Source organism: Rhinoraja longicauda, chromosome 32, assembly GCF_053455715.1.
Source record: "Rhinoraja longicauda isolate Sanriku21f chromosome 32, sRhiLon1.1, whole genome shotgun sequence".
In the NCBI taxonomy this organism is placed as follows: domain Eukaryota; kingdom Metazoa; phylum Chordata; class Chondrichthyes; order Rajiformes; family Arhynchobatidae; genus Rhinoraja; species Rhinoraja longicauda.
Genome location: NC_135984.1, coordinates 15,474,698 through 15,490,261, shown reverse-complemented (window position 1 = coordinate 15,490,261; position 15,564 = coordinate 15,474,698). Strand labels below are relative to the sequence as shown.

The 15,564-nt window shown below is 38.1% G+C and overlaps 1 protein-coding gene across 22 annotated transcripts in view; it reads right to left on the bottom strand.

Annotated features, from left to right (window-relative positions):
* Positions 1-15,564, bottom strand: part of LOC144608748 (protein Aster-B-like) — a 395,300-nt gene that overhangs the window by 34,645 nt on the left and 345,091 nt on the right. For 15 of the 22 annotated variants that reach the window (XM_078426805.1, XM_078426806.1, XM_078426807.1 and 12 more), the window contains 3 exons: positions 9,461-9,583; positions 3,279-3,363; positions 49-152 (listed from right to left, as the gene is read on the bottom strand). In XM_078426805.1, the coding sequence (XP_078282931.1) occupies positions 49-152; positions 3,279-3,363; positions 9,461-9,583 (312 nt within the window). The remainder of the gene's footprint in view (positions 1-48; positions 153-3,278; positions 3,364-9,460; positions 9,584-15,564) is intronic. The other 7 variants (XM_078426798.1, XM_078426800.1, XM_078426799.1 and 4 more) reach the window with 1 other exon arrangement.

Here is a 15,564-nt window from a genome sequence, read left to right as displayed (position 1 = left end):
TTTTTTTGTTTGCTCATGACGCTCAATATAAAATGAAGTAAGAGTTACCAGTGTTTCCCATCTGAAAATGTTGCTGTAGAAACAGATCCAGTTTTCTGAGAGGTAGAGCCGCCCCTGAAGGAGGATGTCTCTCTGGAGGGCACATGAGTAATCTGGAAAATGTCAGGTCATAATAGAAACAACATGAGTCATTACAAATATTCATAAAATTACTCACTGAAACCCAAGAGCTAAAGCAATATATAGTCTAAAGGACAGCAGTATCCCACTTTTAAAGTTAGTCAGCACGGCTGACTCAATTCATTTACATAAGACAGTTGCACAGATGAAATGAATGAACCTACATTAAAACTGATCCGACCGATGTACTGTAAAAACTACCCTGGATACAAACAAAAAGCCAGCTTGTATTTATATTTTAGGAATTCAAAAGCTAATTTTGTTTGTTACTAATCATGTGTACTTTATCAGTGGACACATTAAATCTTAGCTTAGTTTAGTTTAGAGATATTGTATGGAAACAGGCCCATCAGTTCACACTGGCCATCAATCACGCATTCACACTCGTTTTATGTATCCTACTTTTTCATCCACTTCCTACACATTATGGATAATTTTAGAGGCCAATTAACATACAAATCTACATATCTACATTGGGATGTGAGAGGAAACTAGAACACCCGAAGGAAACTCCCATGTTCACAGGGAGAATGTGCAAACTCCACCTAAGGTTTGGATCGAACCTGGGTCTCTGGTGCTGTGAGGCAGCACCTCTACTGTCTAGTTATCTGCCTTGCACAGTGTAACAAGATCAGCTTTAAAAACAACTAACTTTTGAGGTAGTAATTTTGAAACTGCCAAATAACGATCTGAATTATGCTTTGAAATTTTAGTCTTCCAATAGAAATAAAATTAAAGCCTAGCTTTAGTTTAGTTTATTGTCACATGTACCGAAATACAGTGAAAAGCTTTTGTTGTGTGCTAACCATTCAGTGGAAAGACTATACATGATTACAGTTGAGCAATCCACAGTGTACAGATATATGGTAAAGGGAATAATGTTTAGTTCAAGGTAAAGTCCAGTAAAGTCCGATTAAAGATAGTCCGAGAGTTTCCAATGAGGTAGATCGTAGCTCAGGACTGCTCTCTACCTTTTGATGGGATGGTTCAGTTGCCCGATTACAACTGGGCAGAAACTGTTCGTGAATATGGAGGTGTGCGTTTTCACAATTACCTCTTGCCTGATAGGAGAGGGGAGAAGAGGGCGAGACATCCTTGATTATGCAGTGGACCTTGCCAAGGCAGCGTGAAGTGTAAATGGAGTCAATGGGAGGGAGGTTGGTTTGTGTGATGGTCTGGGCTGCATCCACAATACTCTGCACTTTCTTGCGGTTTTGGAAGGAGCTTTTCCCAAACCATGCTGTAATGCATCCCGATAAAATGCTTTCTATGGCGCATTTGTAGAGGTTGGTGAGAGTGTTTAGGGACTTGCTAAACTGTCTAAGCCTTCTAAGGAAGCAGAGCTAACTAGAGTTAGCAATTCAGAAACTAAACAATCAGCTTAAAATCACTGAAAATATCAGCATTTGTTGAGTTTCTAATGTGATTCCACATGAAGTCCAATTGAATGCAGGTTTGTTGGTAATCTTCCGCATTATGCTGGGGGAATGTCAGGCAGGTGCTTGGGGTGCAGTTTCTTTCCTTGTGAGTCTTTATCACCCAGCCCAGGGCACAAAGTCCCAGTGATGTCAGCCCTGAGTATTCAATTTGGGTAAATGTGGATATTGTCGGGACCGTGACCCTGGTCTCCTTGCTAATTAGTAGGTAAATTCTATTCCACTGAACTCAGTTAGGTAAATTAGATACAAATGGACTCCGGTTTAAAGGGGCACAAAACTCCATTCCCCACTGAGTGTCAATCCACTTAAACCTCGTGTCAGTTCTGACCGATTCTGGTTCCAGTGTGCATTGAGACTACAGAATCAACACCAATAAGATTATACACTTCCATTATATTAACTTGATTGATTTGTTATTACTTTATTCATGAGATGTCTTGCTCCAATGTATGTGATGAGTTATAGCCAGAGAACAATTGGAGAGAGAACCAGTTCATTGTTGTTGTGAAGAAAGGATTGTTTGTGACTTGGGTGAACTCAGAGATGGTGATGTTCCTATGCAACTGGTTTCCTAGCATTTATTAGTGGTAAGAGGCCATGGGCTTGGAAGGTACTGTCTGTGGATTACAGTGTTACTGGGGAACAACGTGCTGGGAGATGAATAACATTGTCTACATTACATGGAAAATAATAAGCAGACAGGAATAGATTATAAGCCTGTAATCTAAAAAAACACACTGCTCTGAGGAATTGACTGCTGCACCACCCTGGGACTATGACAGCCCTCCAAAGGGGAATTAAATTCCTTAGCTCTTATCCAGAGCAGGGCTAAAATGGAGGCTTGACACAGCTGAGCATTAAAAAAGTAGATTCATTGTGAAGAAATTTTGCTTATCTTCACTGCAGGTGAACAGTCTTCTCCCCAGGGGAGGGGAGTCTAAGGCATGAGGACATGGGTATAAAGTGCGAGGAAAATATTTGAAGGGAACCTGAGGGGCAAGTTTTTCACACAGAGGGTAGGGCGTCAGAGCTGTCAGAGAAAGATGTAGGGCAATGGCAAATGGCAATGGCAAAGATTAAGAGATATTTAGATAGGTACATGGATAGGAAAGGTCTAGGGAAAGATAGCAAAGAGGGAAATGGGCCAAATGCAGGCAAATGGAACTAGCCGAGTTATAAAAGCTGGTTGGCATGGACAAGTTGGGTCGAAGGGCCTGTTTCCATGCAGTATGACTCTATTGTTGATTCTGCCATCATTGACAAGTGTGACATTTGTATAGGTTTGTTGTCCCTTTAGCTATGTAATTACCCACTAACATTTAGTTAGTTATTGCATGATTGTTACTGCATGAAATTCATAACATTAATTTCAACAGAACTTCAAAATGTACAATATTCCACAAACCCCTGCAAACAAACTTTGATTACATTTCAGTAGGAATTATAGACCAAATCACAAATACAAAATAGTCACAGCAAAACTGCAGTATCGCTGAAGCTTTGAACTTGTTTATCTTCTGAAGAGACAATAATTCAATACTTTAGTCATCAAAATGCATCTTATTTACTGTGCAAATAATGATAAATGTGGCCAGTCTTTTTCTAAAGCATGCTTGTGAAAAGCGGCATAGTTGATACAAGTGGATGCTTATGCTTTACCAACAATGAGTCGTTCTGTGTCTGGCAGCTGCTTAAAGAGTTTTCTGAAATCCTCGTTCCGTTGCTTGTATGTTGGACTCAAAACCTGAAACATAAAAGCAAGCTCCTTTAAACTGTTTTCTTAGATTCTCGATTTGGAACACTGCAAGGCTTTCTTTACTGAAATATGAGCAAAATCTTACCATCGATGAGTATATATCAAAGATAATTTTAATGTAAATTGATGAAACCCACAGGACTGATCAGTTTCTTTGATGATTTAACAGTATTACTCTCCATTGACTTCTGTAGTGAGTAAAATTAGTTGAAGTGTAGAAATAACATTTGACACAAGCTGTCAACTTCCCGATGGCCAAGCTATACTACCCTCTATGTATTTCTTCCAGATCTAGATTGTACGAGGCTCACCTCATTGTAAACCAAAGGCAGGCCTACCATGTAGTCCCTGGACAATATTTAAAACTATACTCCTGTTACATGAATCTCAAGTTGATGCCATCAAAAAAGGACATTCTGACGTATTTATTGATGAGAAACCAGGTCTTAACATTTGTTTCCTCATAAAGAACAAACCGTTGTGTCAAACTAAACTGGATTCTGCCTGGTGTCCAAGTTTACTCCTACCTGAGGCATCTGCCAACCTGCACTTACCTGGGGTGGATAAGGAAAATTGAATGAGTTGAATGGCTATAGCTGGGAAAAAGTTTGGAGCGTGATAATGGGTCCGCAGTGATAGCAGGCTCAGGCAACTTACTGATAATGCTCTGTCCACCATTAAGGTCGAATACCATTTGACTAAAAGGAAAGTCAGGAAAGAGCTTCATTTTGTGTCAAAACTAAAAAGGATTTTTGCAGTTTTTAAATGTCTGTAATATTCAGAGATATTTAAATACTACTGAAATGATTTTAAAAATATATACTTAATGAAAAACATACTAATGCACTAACAAATAATAAACAAAATGAAAGAAACAATTCTCATATTGCACTTTAGGTTTGGAATCTCTATTCAAATGAATGGGCCAGATCACATGCCTGATTTGGTTAGTGTAGTCATGCGGGTTTTCTGACATGATCTGCATTATTGAATTACACAGCAATTCCAGCACTGAAGCACAATCTTGGATGCACAGACATCCGTCACGTAGTACATCCCAACCTTACAGTAAGTCTCAGACTTACTTACTAGTGGCAGCGGAATGCTAACAACCCCGCACAATTTAACTCAAGAACTCTGCAAACCAGACAAAGTTGCCAGGATGCAAAGCCAACAACAAACAAAGCCTGAAGAAAAGGCCCGAACATTCTGGTGAATTCTTCCACAAAATTATACAGGCTATTGCAGTGCTCAATGTTCTCAACAGATTCTCAAATAATTTTTGGAAGGTAATCGATATGTGATTACATAACACATGTATTAAGTTCTGGGCTTCTGACTGAAAATAATCACAATATTACCACACATATTTAGTTATGTTAACTTGCAAGATTAATATGTGTGTACTGTAAAATTCTGATTAAACAGTACAACATAAACATATTTCTATGAAATAGCTTTGATTATATAAAGAAACTAGATGGAAACTTGGCAAATATGTACAAGGCACATATACATTTCACATATGTACACTGAATACACCAGGAGAGGCTCATTCAAATCCACTTGTTTATGAATTATGTGAAATTTTCAGATCTTTTAGTTTACAATACAAATCCTTAACAGATATCGTATGGGATACATTGTAGCTACTTTATGATATTACAACCATATTTTACCACTGACAAAATCAATTGTGAATAATTGTGAGATACATTTGAAATGATTTTAAATCTCATGTGTTTCAAATCTACAATGCACAATAATTTATTCATTTCACTTTCACAATAGTAAAGGACAATTTAATTCCTCCTTTCTCCATTCAAAGAATTCGACACATCAAGAACCTAAGAGATAGTAAGTGAAGTTTTTTTCTCCAAACACAGAGATATGCAACACAGAAACTGAGTTTCGGCCCACCAAATCCACACCAATCATCAAGTACACATTTAGACAAATCCTACATTTAAAAAAATCTCACTTTCTTATCAATGACCCCCACCTACAGTATGCGCTAGAGCTAATGTATTTTATGGCCAATTAACCTATCGCCCCACCAGTCTTTGGTATGTCGGAGACAATGTAGCACCCAGAGGAAATTTCTGCGACCCATGGAGATGGTGCAAACACCAAAGGTCAGAATTGAACTCGGGTCTCTGGTGCTGTGTGACAGTGACTGCACTAACTGCATCACACTGTCACCTATTGCCAGAAATAAAGTAGAGGACACTAAACATGATACAATGTAAACAAGAGTAGTTAAATCTAAATTATCTGCGTTTGGAATACATTTGAACTGTCAGAACTAAAATAATGGTTTATTTGCTTTATACCAAAAATACCATAAATCAAAATGTACCTTAAGATTGAATATAAGTTAAAATTTAAGAATGGTGAAATAAAGATTCACATATTGTGTAGATACAGTAACTGAAAACCAAAAGGACATAAATACTCTGGGTTAGGATAGAGTTGAGCAGCATAGTAGCTAGATCTTTTTTTTAGTATGATATGGATCTTGCAAATTGCACAAAGACATGACCACTGAAAAACAAGCAGAAAGACCAATAACAATGTATATGCAAATTATATTTGTCCTTAGCTACTACTGTCCAATGCAGGTGACTGACTGGTGATTAGAAACAAGAAAACTGCTTTATTTTTCCTTCCCAAAACAGATGTATTGCAGCAACCTTAAGTATTCTCATGGCTAAAATCAATTTGAATTGACCAGAGTTTACCTTTGGGATACCTCTGATTTCTAATTATCACATTGTATAATATTAACACTGTCAGCAAAGGTTAGGTTGATACTAATGAGACAAATAAAATATGCAGACTTAAAGTCTATCAAATAAAACACCATCTCAGGATTAATCCAGTGATTCTTCAAAATTAGAGGATGTAATTATTCCACAGCTATTGACAATAAGAATACTTCAGAGAAATAATAAAATATTATTTTCCCGATTACTGCATGCAAGATTGGAGTAGAGTAGGAAGTGGTGGGTGAATGGGACAAGTGCCTTTCTTAAACATCTGAGACTCTGACCATCAACAGCATACATTTCAAGCACTTTTCTTTGACAAAAGTGCTAGAAATGTATCACTGAAAATAATCACAATGTATTTTCTCTAAATTCACTGGAAATGTAAACAAACCAATGTCATGTCCTCTTGCAGGCTGACATCCCCAGTATTGAGATTGTTGTCATGTCCAGTCAGCTATTTTGGGCAGTCCACGTCGTCTGCAGGCCTAACATCAGACACTCTATTCCAACCACTCCCATGGGAAGAGATTGCCCAGACAGACAGAAGAAAGGATAACGGGATTGCTCAAAGCTTTCTTGGAGAAATGCAGCATCCGACTGACTGCTGGGAATCTCTGACCCATCTTCACTCAAAGTGGAGAAGGAGCATTCAGGGTAGTACTGAGAACATCAAAGCCATGCTTCAGGAGAACAAAAAGGCCCAGCAGAAAGTGGGAACTACCCCAGAATGACCCACCCACTTCTCCATCAGCACCCCGTGCCCCAACTATGGACGAGTCTGCAGTTCATGCATTGGCCTTATTAGCCACCTCCATACCCTTACATTGGAGTGGAGCAAGTTATCCTTGATCCTGTGGGATGGTCTAAGAAAAAAAAATCTTGGAGGTGCCTGGTTTGAACATTCCATACATTTTAGATTTGCTTATTTGCTTTCTCTTCTGTTGATTCCATTTGTGTTCGGAATATATAGGTAATGTATGAGATATATGCTAAATAAAAGCAAGACAGATTACAGCAAATTCCATTTAACTGTATTTTTCTGTACATAATTCCAGATTCAGGTCTGATAATCAAAATTTAAGTTCAAATTCTAAATAAGTATATATGGTGATCAAACTAATTATCACAGCTTTCTCCTTGCATGCTCCACCTTTCACCACATCAACCTACATACCCTAAATATACCCAATAAGAAATTGTCCTTAACTCCTGCATCTGGTAGTTACTTACCACATGAGTACCTTGACCAAATGATTAGTTATTTCTGAGCCTGGACACTCAGCAATTTTAGGCTTTTTGGAATTATAGGGAAATAACACAGCTCAAATTAACACCAAACCAAGTTAGGGTTCCTGGTTTGTATATCCACTTAATTACTAAAGCATCAAAACCAGAATAAACCCCAAGCACCATCAGTGTCCTCTCCACTAATTCCATTCCAAATTAGCCATTTTTTATGTCTGAATTTGCAAATACTTCATCTGAATGGGTCTGCACACCGCAGGGGTAAAAACTAACTAGTTACTGATCTTTTGAAACTAGAGTACATGAGATATTTGAATATTTCCACAACTTCCTTTACCCCCATTATCTTCCTTATTTGCCTCTCCATTTGTAAAAATTCCCTCTGCAAACTCTTAAGCTTCCGTTGATGCTGACATACACATTAACGTGAATACTATCTACAATCTTAAAGTACAGGAGAAAACAATTCATGCCATTGTGGCTACATTGACACTGAAAGAGCCAAGACACATAGTTCTGCTTTTTTGTGATCTTCCAGTGGACATGGCAGTATTTTCTTTTCAAGTTTATGTACCACATGGCTTCATATTACATAACGAGAATAAGTCTTTTTTGGTGTTTATCTATGGATAAAATATTGAGATTGGTTCATAAAATCTTTTCTAATCTTTGAAACTAATGAGATCAAGCGCAGATTAAAAGCAGATCAAGATGATACAATGTCCAATTTCTGAGAGAGACCCTTACTTCAGGAGTTTCTGCAAATACACAGCAATTAAACCTGAATTTGCACAACCTTGACATCTTGATGTAGTGGGCACTTTGCTGACATTCCTCAAATTATTTTACCCGGAGTCAAAAGGACAAAAGACAAAAAGTGTTGGAGTAACTCAACAAGTCTGGACAATATGGACTGTCGGTTCAGGACCCTTCTTCAGATTCGACCCGAATTGTCACCTATCCATGTTCCCCGGTGATGTTGCCTGACCCGCTGAGTTACTCCAGCTCGTGGTGTCATTTTTTGTAAACCAGCATCTGCAGTTCCTTGTTTCTAATATGGTTCATGCAGGCTTTTTTCCCATAATTTTGATGTTAAGGTTCCCTTTTAAATTCTCTCTTGAATTTGTTAGTGTTCATCATGGACTAAGTTTATTAATATTACAGAAGATTGTGCCAGGTTTCAAGAAAGATAATAGTCAAAAGCAATGTAGGTATTCACATGTATAAATGTATCTATGACATCATAATTTCAGGATAGTAGTGGTCATTCATTTGTTGAAACAGCCTCAGCCTAAACACTAACAAAGCGCCTGACAGCTGTAAGAAGGTCTCAAAAAAGTCCAAAACACAAATATGCTTCAATTTTAGCAATAGAAATCATCCATAGAGAGGCTGGAATGATTAATGTCACAATAGAAATATCTAACAGATACAGTAATGGATGCTTTCGTTAGGCTGTGTTTACACATGCCATCAAGACATTGTTGGGAACTTTGCTTAGAAGGGTATTTGATATCAAAAGATACAGGAAATGCTCCATTCCAACCTTCAGCTTAAAGCACACAAATAAAAGTCTGTAATTATTCTTGCAGTTTCAAGCGTTGGTCATCAGACATGTACATCTATTGCATCATCTCGGTTGGTTAGCTCCAGTTTAAAAGTACTTTAAAGTCTGGTGTATACATTGGAGTTCTGGAAATTGAACTAATACTCCAAGTAAAAATACGTAATTCGTACCAAATGGACAATTATAAACTAAAAGTGGAAGTTATATACCACCAAGGCACATACACCAGATTTTAACAGTCCACTGGAAGAAATACTTTTTTGGTCATTAGTAAATGCAAAATTCTGGGAGTTTATCAAGACAATTAGGTAGAATTGATTGCAGTTAGGATGGAGATATGGATTTTATGAAGTAATCCATTAGAGAAGCATTGCACACTTGTGGTTGCAGATTGGAGTTCCAGCACCTACCAGCAGTCCAATCCACGAAACACATGTACAATGGTTATTAGTCTTCAATAGGGCTACTAGGTGGGACGGTGGAAAAACATCGTCCAACTCACCCCGCAGCAAGCACAACTCCTATCAACTGAATATGGCGCACCATCAGAAGTCGTCAAAGAGAAGCCTGCGTTGCCGTCCGCCTCGCCCTCCTCGATTAAGGAGGATACTTTGGGGTGAGTGGCCTTGGGTGGAAGGAGGGGAAGGAAGAAAATGGAGGGCAAAAGAAAAACATTTGAATTGTATCATCACAAATGGCTGATATCTACAACAAAACTGCAGAAGGTAAAAAGTTGAAGAACAACTTAAACCAGTAGCTTTTCAGTTAGAGCCGGTGTAAAAAATACGTTTCTCCCACCCTTTCACCAATCATTGTCTGTAATATTCCTCTTGATAGGTTTGTGTAAACAATGGCTGTGTGGAGCAACACTGGTTGATACAATTGTGTGGACGTTACTTGGGCTACAGCACATGGGGCTGAGGGCAGATTACCATTGACTGCTTTACGCAGAAATCCATTAAGCTGAACCCCCCTTCCAAACAATTCAGCTCTTTCACTGCATTTGGGCTCTCACATTCGTCCATCCCAGTCCACCTAAATAGATTATCAATAATTACTAGACAGATACTCAAAGCATCAAGGAAACTGGCAGAAAATACGCTTAAAGGATACTGTCGTTAAAGAGAACTGAAAGTCAAAAGGGATTACTCCTAATCCAAGATGCTGAACCTTCTGTTTTGAAAAACTTTGCTTGAGTTAAAAATTATTGCAACAGCACCTTATCCAAAATCTGCCTGTTTGTCACCCTAGTAGAAACCACCTGTGATTACTGGTACACAGACAGTTTGAACCAATAAATGAGTGTCATTATTGAGTCATAACACCAGAAAAAAACATTGAAGTCTATTAGATTTTTTAAATGGAAGCAGTCGAGTACTTTAAACTGAAAGTACATCGCAAGATCTCCCGTCCCCTTCAGACGTAAATCTGGGTAACCACATGATTTTAAATAGGTGCAAATGATGAGAATACTCTTTTACGATCATGCCATATGTTTGTTTCATTGCAAGACACGTGCTCTGTACCTGCAGCATTCCGAAGCTTATATGGGAAAATTACTCATGAGATGAGGTTTAAGTGTACAATGAAGGCAAAATGCACATTTGTGAACTTATTCGTTTCATGCAGTGAAGAAGTCACATCACAATTTTTTGACAAAACAAAGATGATGATTTAAAGATGGCTTGCCAGATGTCCTACAAAACTCTTGCCCCTCACAGGACGGCAAATTGTCTCATTTTCAAATTGAAAAATATATAGCAAAAGTATCGGTGCAGGAATCAGTGGGGATGTTTGCTCTCAATATCTTATTGAATAGTGTTGGTATCTGGACTCTGGCAGAAATTAGTGACCTGCATGTTGGGAACAGTAAAGGTTTCTGCTGTTGCTAATATTTCCCATGTATTCTGATCGATGCAGGTCACCACCCTTTCTTTGCATGGCATGATAATTGTTAATATTTTACTCTACATTCCTTGGTGGAAGTGGTTCCTGGTACTCTTCTCATATTCAGGCATATAAAGAAAGGCTGATGTAAAGCCAGGTCTGTGGTCACACGGCCATTTAGCAACAGAGCCAAAATATATCCCTCAAATTGCCAACAAGACAATCTATGAATTAACTATTAAGATTGGTAAAAAAAAAGCAAACTCCCATATCACCAGCTATCTTTTCGAATTGGCTCAATCTAATTAGTACCAAAATGAGGCTGAAAAATAGGTCTCTGCAATATTGCATGCATAACTTGATTGCCGCTGCTACTTGCAACTACAAATCTGTCCAATCATTCATTCTTTAAATCAATACACAGAAAAGTAGGTGTTGAACATTCATCATGACTGGAAAAGTAAGAAAAATGCTCAATTTAAATGGCAACAAGGAGTAGTGGTGGAAGGAACAGAGGAAGGTTCTCTCTCTTTCCCTCTCTCCATAGATGCTGCTTGATCTGCTGAACATTCATAGCAGTTTATTTTTAACTCATATTTCCAGCATCTATAGCATTGTGATTTACAATTTGTTTTCTATTTATTCTTCTGTTTGCAATTCTGAATGCTTATCTTTTAAACCCAACTCCAGATAATTACTGGCATTGCCCTTAAGCAACACAAAGAGACCTCAATCACACTTGGAAACATCATCATTGCTTGCTCCAAATTCTAATACTCTTTATCCGTTTGGTATTCCTACCAGCCAAATAGATCAGATTTGTTTTTGGCTCGAAGAGTGATAAGGAAGAAAGGGGTTTTTGATTGGTGGGGCACTGGAACCAGCACAAGGGAAAGTGGGAGCTGCTCCGCTGAAATGGCTTTCACTTGAATTGGGCGGGGAGTTGTGGCCTGACAAAGTGAAGAACTAGTGCTGTATGTAAGACATTAAACCAAGGAGTGATTGCTCTGGAATTAAATGCAGTTGAGGAATGCTCAAATGAGAACAAATATAGAACTTAAAGTTCAAAGTAATTGGACAAGCAGAGTGTTGCAAGCAGGGACAGAAAACATAATGATAATAATTCAGCCGCAAATAAAATGACAGAATGGAAAAGGAGGGGTGAGGATACGTCAGAGAATAAAGGATAATACTGGAACAGTAGTGAGAAAAGATCTTGAATCAGAAGATTGGAATGTAAATTCAGTCCGAGTAGAAATAATGCCCAGATCGTGCTTGCAAGTACTGGCAAGCCGGAATGGAACTGCCAATGTTTATCCGTTTAAATGTAAGTTGTGGACTTAAGGACATGCGTCAGATGACAACATTTTAAAACTACTGATTCCATATGGAGTTCAGTGGCACATATTACTGAAACAAAAGAAGGTGTCATGTAGGTATAGTAATTAAAAAGGCAAGTGGAATGTTGCCCCACATTGCAAAGGGAATGGAGTACAAGAATAAATAGGTTTAGCTTTGGCAAGAGTGTTGATCCTTATCTGGTAATGGTTTTCTTATTCAAAGGTGTTTTAGCTTGCCTTAGATTTGGTGCAACAAGGGTCCAAGGGATTGATTTTTAGCACCAGGGGCTTGACTTATGAGGAAAGATTGAACAGAATCTGCTTATGCTATGTCGTTAACAAAAAAGGTAATGTCATTGATATATTTAAATTCAAAGGATTTCTCAGGGTAGATACTATGAGGATGTTCCCCTTCGAGGAGATTTTTGGTGGAGAAAAAAAACACAAAGTGCTGGAGGAACTAAGCAGGTCAGGCTGCAACTGCGGAAGGAATGGGCATTGCTTATTGCTGTGCCTCTCATTTTCGAAAGCTCACCTCTCTATTGGACAAAGTTCAGAGTAGTGGCATTAGTCTCTCTTTCATTAGTTTGAGAACAATCATAAACTGAAAAGCTCCATCCTGACTACGGGTGCTGCACTGTAAGGAGTTTGTACGTTCTCCCCGTGACCTGCGTGGGTTTTCTCCGAGATCTTCGGTTTCCTCCCACACTCCAAAGACGTACAGGTATGTAGGTTAATTGGCTGGGTAAATGTAAAAATTGTCCCTAGTGGGTGTTGGATAGTGTTAATGTACGGGGATCGCTGGGCGGCACGGACTTGGTGGGCCGAAAAGGCCTGTTTCCGGCTGTATATATATGATATGATATGATGATATGATAAACTTCACTAGATACTGTGATCTGACATTATTCAACATAACTGGAAGATTAAATGCATTCCTTAACAATAGTGAGTAGTAAAAAATGAAACTATGTGTTAACTACTCTTAACCCAGGCATTAATTTGTTGCCCCTCGTTCCCTTGAGGATTATCAACAACAAAAATGCTTTAATATCCGTAAACATCCTAAAGTTCTTCAAAAAGGGAAACAAAGAAAGTTCAGAGTAGTGGCATTAGTCTCTCTTTCATTAGTTTGAGAACAATCATAAACTGAAAAGCTCCATTAATCTTCACTAGATAGATACTGTGATTTTGCAATGATGATACTGTCATTTTGCAATGATGTTCAGAGCAGTAAAATACTACTTAGTAAAAAAGTAGACTGAATTTTAAGGTGAAGAAAGCAGAACTTTTTGGGGAAGAGTTCTCTATTGTGGTTGAAAATTACTTCGCATTATTCTGACTTACTAACTGCTATAAAAGTGCTTACTTCTCTTTCATGTTCCAGGTTTTTATTAAAATGAAGCTACACAGCTGCTTTATTATTTTTAGAGTTTTTGATTTCAGTTTTTCAAATATAGTCCTGAAAAGGCAATGATGAACAACATTCATGAAGTATGCATAATGATTTGATACATCTAGGAACCAAGGGCAATTAACAGTTCACACGGTAGCGCAGCGGTAGAGTTGCTGCTTTACAGCGAATGCAGCGCCGGAGACTCAGGTTCGATCCTGACTACGGGTGCTGCACTGTAAGGAGTTTGTACGTTCTCCCCGTGACCTGCGTGGGTTTTCTCCGAGATCTTCGGTTTCCTCCCACACTCCAAAGACGTACAGGTATGTAGGTTAATTGGCTGGGTAAAGGTAAAAATTGTCCCTAGTGGGTGTAGGATTGTGTTAATGTGCGGGGATCGCTGGGCGGCACGGACTTGGTGGGCCGAAAAGGCCTGTTTCCGGCTGTATATATATGATATGATGATGATGATGATATTATGTGGATCTAAATTCCACAGGTGAGAAGATTTCCTTCTCTCGTGAACAAGATCCATTTTTAAAACAACAATTTGATAGTTTCTTGGTCAGTCTTATTTCAGTCTGGATTTCTTTAATTAATTAACTGTATTTAAATTACCCAGTTCCGGGTGGTGGGATTTGAACATGAGCCTTAATCCAGGCCAATGATTTATTAGTCCAGTAAGTAATCACTATGTTCCTGTCCCCTTCTAATTTGGTTAATACCTTTAACTTCTCGCCTGTAGATTCATTAAACTGCAGAATGCAGTTGGAATAGAATATCAGGTACAATATTGCTTATAACAAATATTCATACACACAAAGTAATTTAAGGGCATAAGGGATAGGAGTAGAATTAGGCCATTCAATTATCCGACCTATCTCTCCCTCCAAACCCCATTCTCCTGCCTTCTCCCCATAACCTGACACCTGTAGGATCGTTTAGAATTCAGCTACTGGGCACAGAAATGACAAATCATCAATTCTGAACTTGAGTGATTGACCACTCTACTTATTTCATTTAATGGTTGATCTCATATTCAAGATCAATCACTGAGTACAGATTTTGTGGTCAATTACAAAGATCATAAATATTAAGATTTATTTGTTATTTTTTAGTGCATCTTAACCCTGTCTAGCAAAAAGGAAAAATGCACTGTTATTAAATAATAAATTTAACAAAACATAATTACCTTACAGATACAGCTGAATTTTGAACCTTAGAGAAAAAATTCTAACAAGTAAAAATTTGATGATGCCTTGTTAGATTTTACAAACTCTGATCTGATTGATTTGGGTTGTTGAATAATCATTCACATAGGATCATAAGGAATTCTAAATTTGAGCAAACACAATTCTATAAACCTAACATTTCTCCTTTTTAGGTATAAATTTTACAACTGAAAATGGTGTTCGCACAATGTGCAGACAGCAGATAGTATTGCTGCCTCCCAGATCCAGCAACAAACCTCATCTCTAGGACAGTCGGAAGTTTGCATATGATTCCTATAAATGTGAGGATTTTCCCCAGGTGCTTCAATCACTTCCCACTCCTGCAAAGACCTGCCGGTAGGAGAATCAATGGCACTTGAGAAAGAATAGGGTACAGAGAAATAAATGATTTAATCAAAATAAGAGATTTTAGAGCCATTAATGTGCTGGATGGCTGCTTCGCTGTTGTGAGAAAACTCGAGATGATACTGGTATCCACAGATTATATTTGGGTGCTTTCTGAATTATCATAATATTCGCTTACCTCCACCACATTGCACACAATAAAAGTCAACATTATTGACTGAACAAGTAAGAGAGAAAACTGTTTTACTAATTATCATTCTGTTGATTCATGTCACATGAACACTGGTGACAAGTGAGTAACATAAGGAGGCATTGATAAAGGGAGGCACTGGAAACTCTGATTTTCTTTAGTGAGATTAATTTAAATACATTAAAACCTATAATCTGCTCAACATGTAAAGTATCCTGG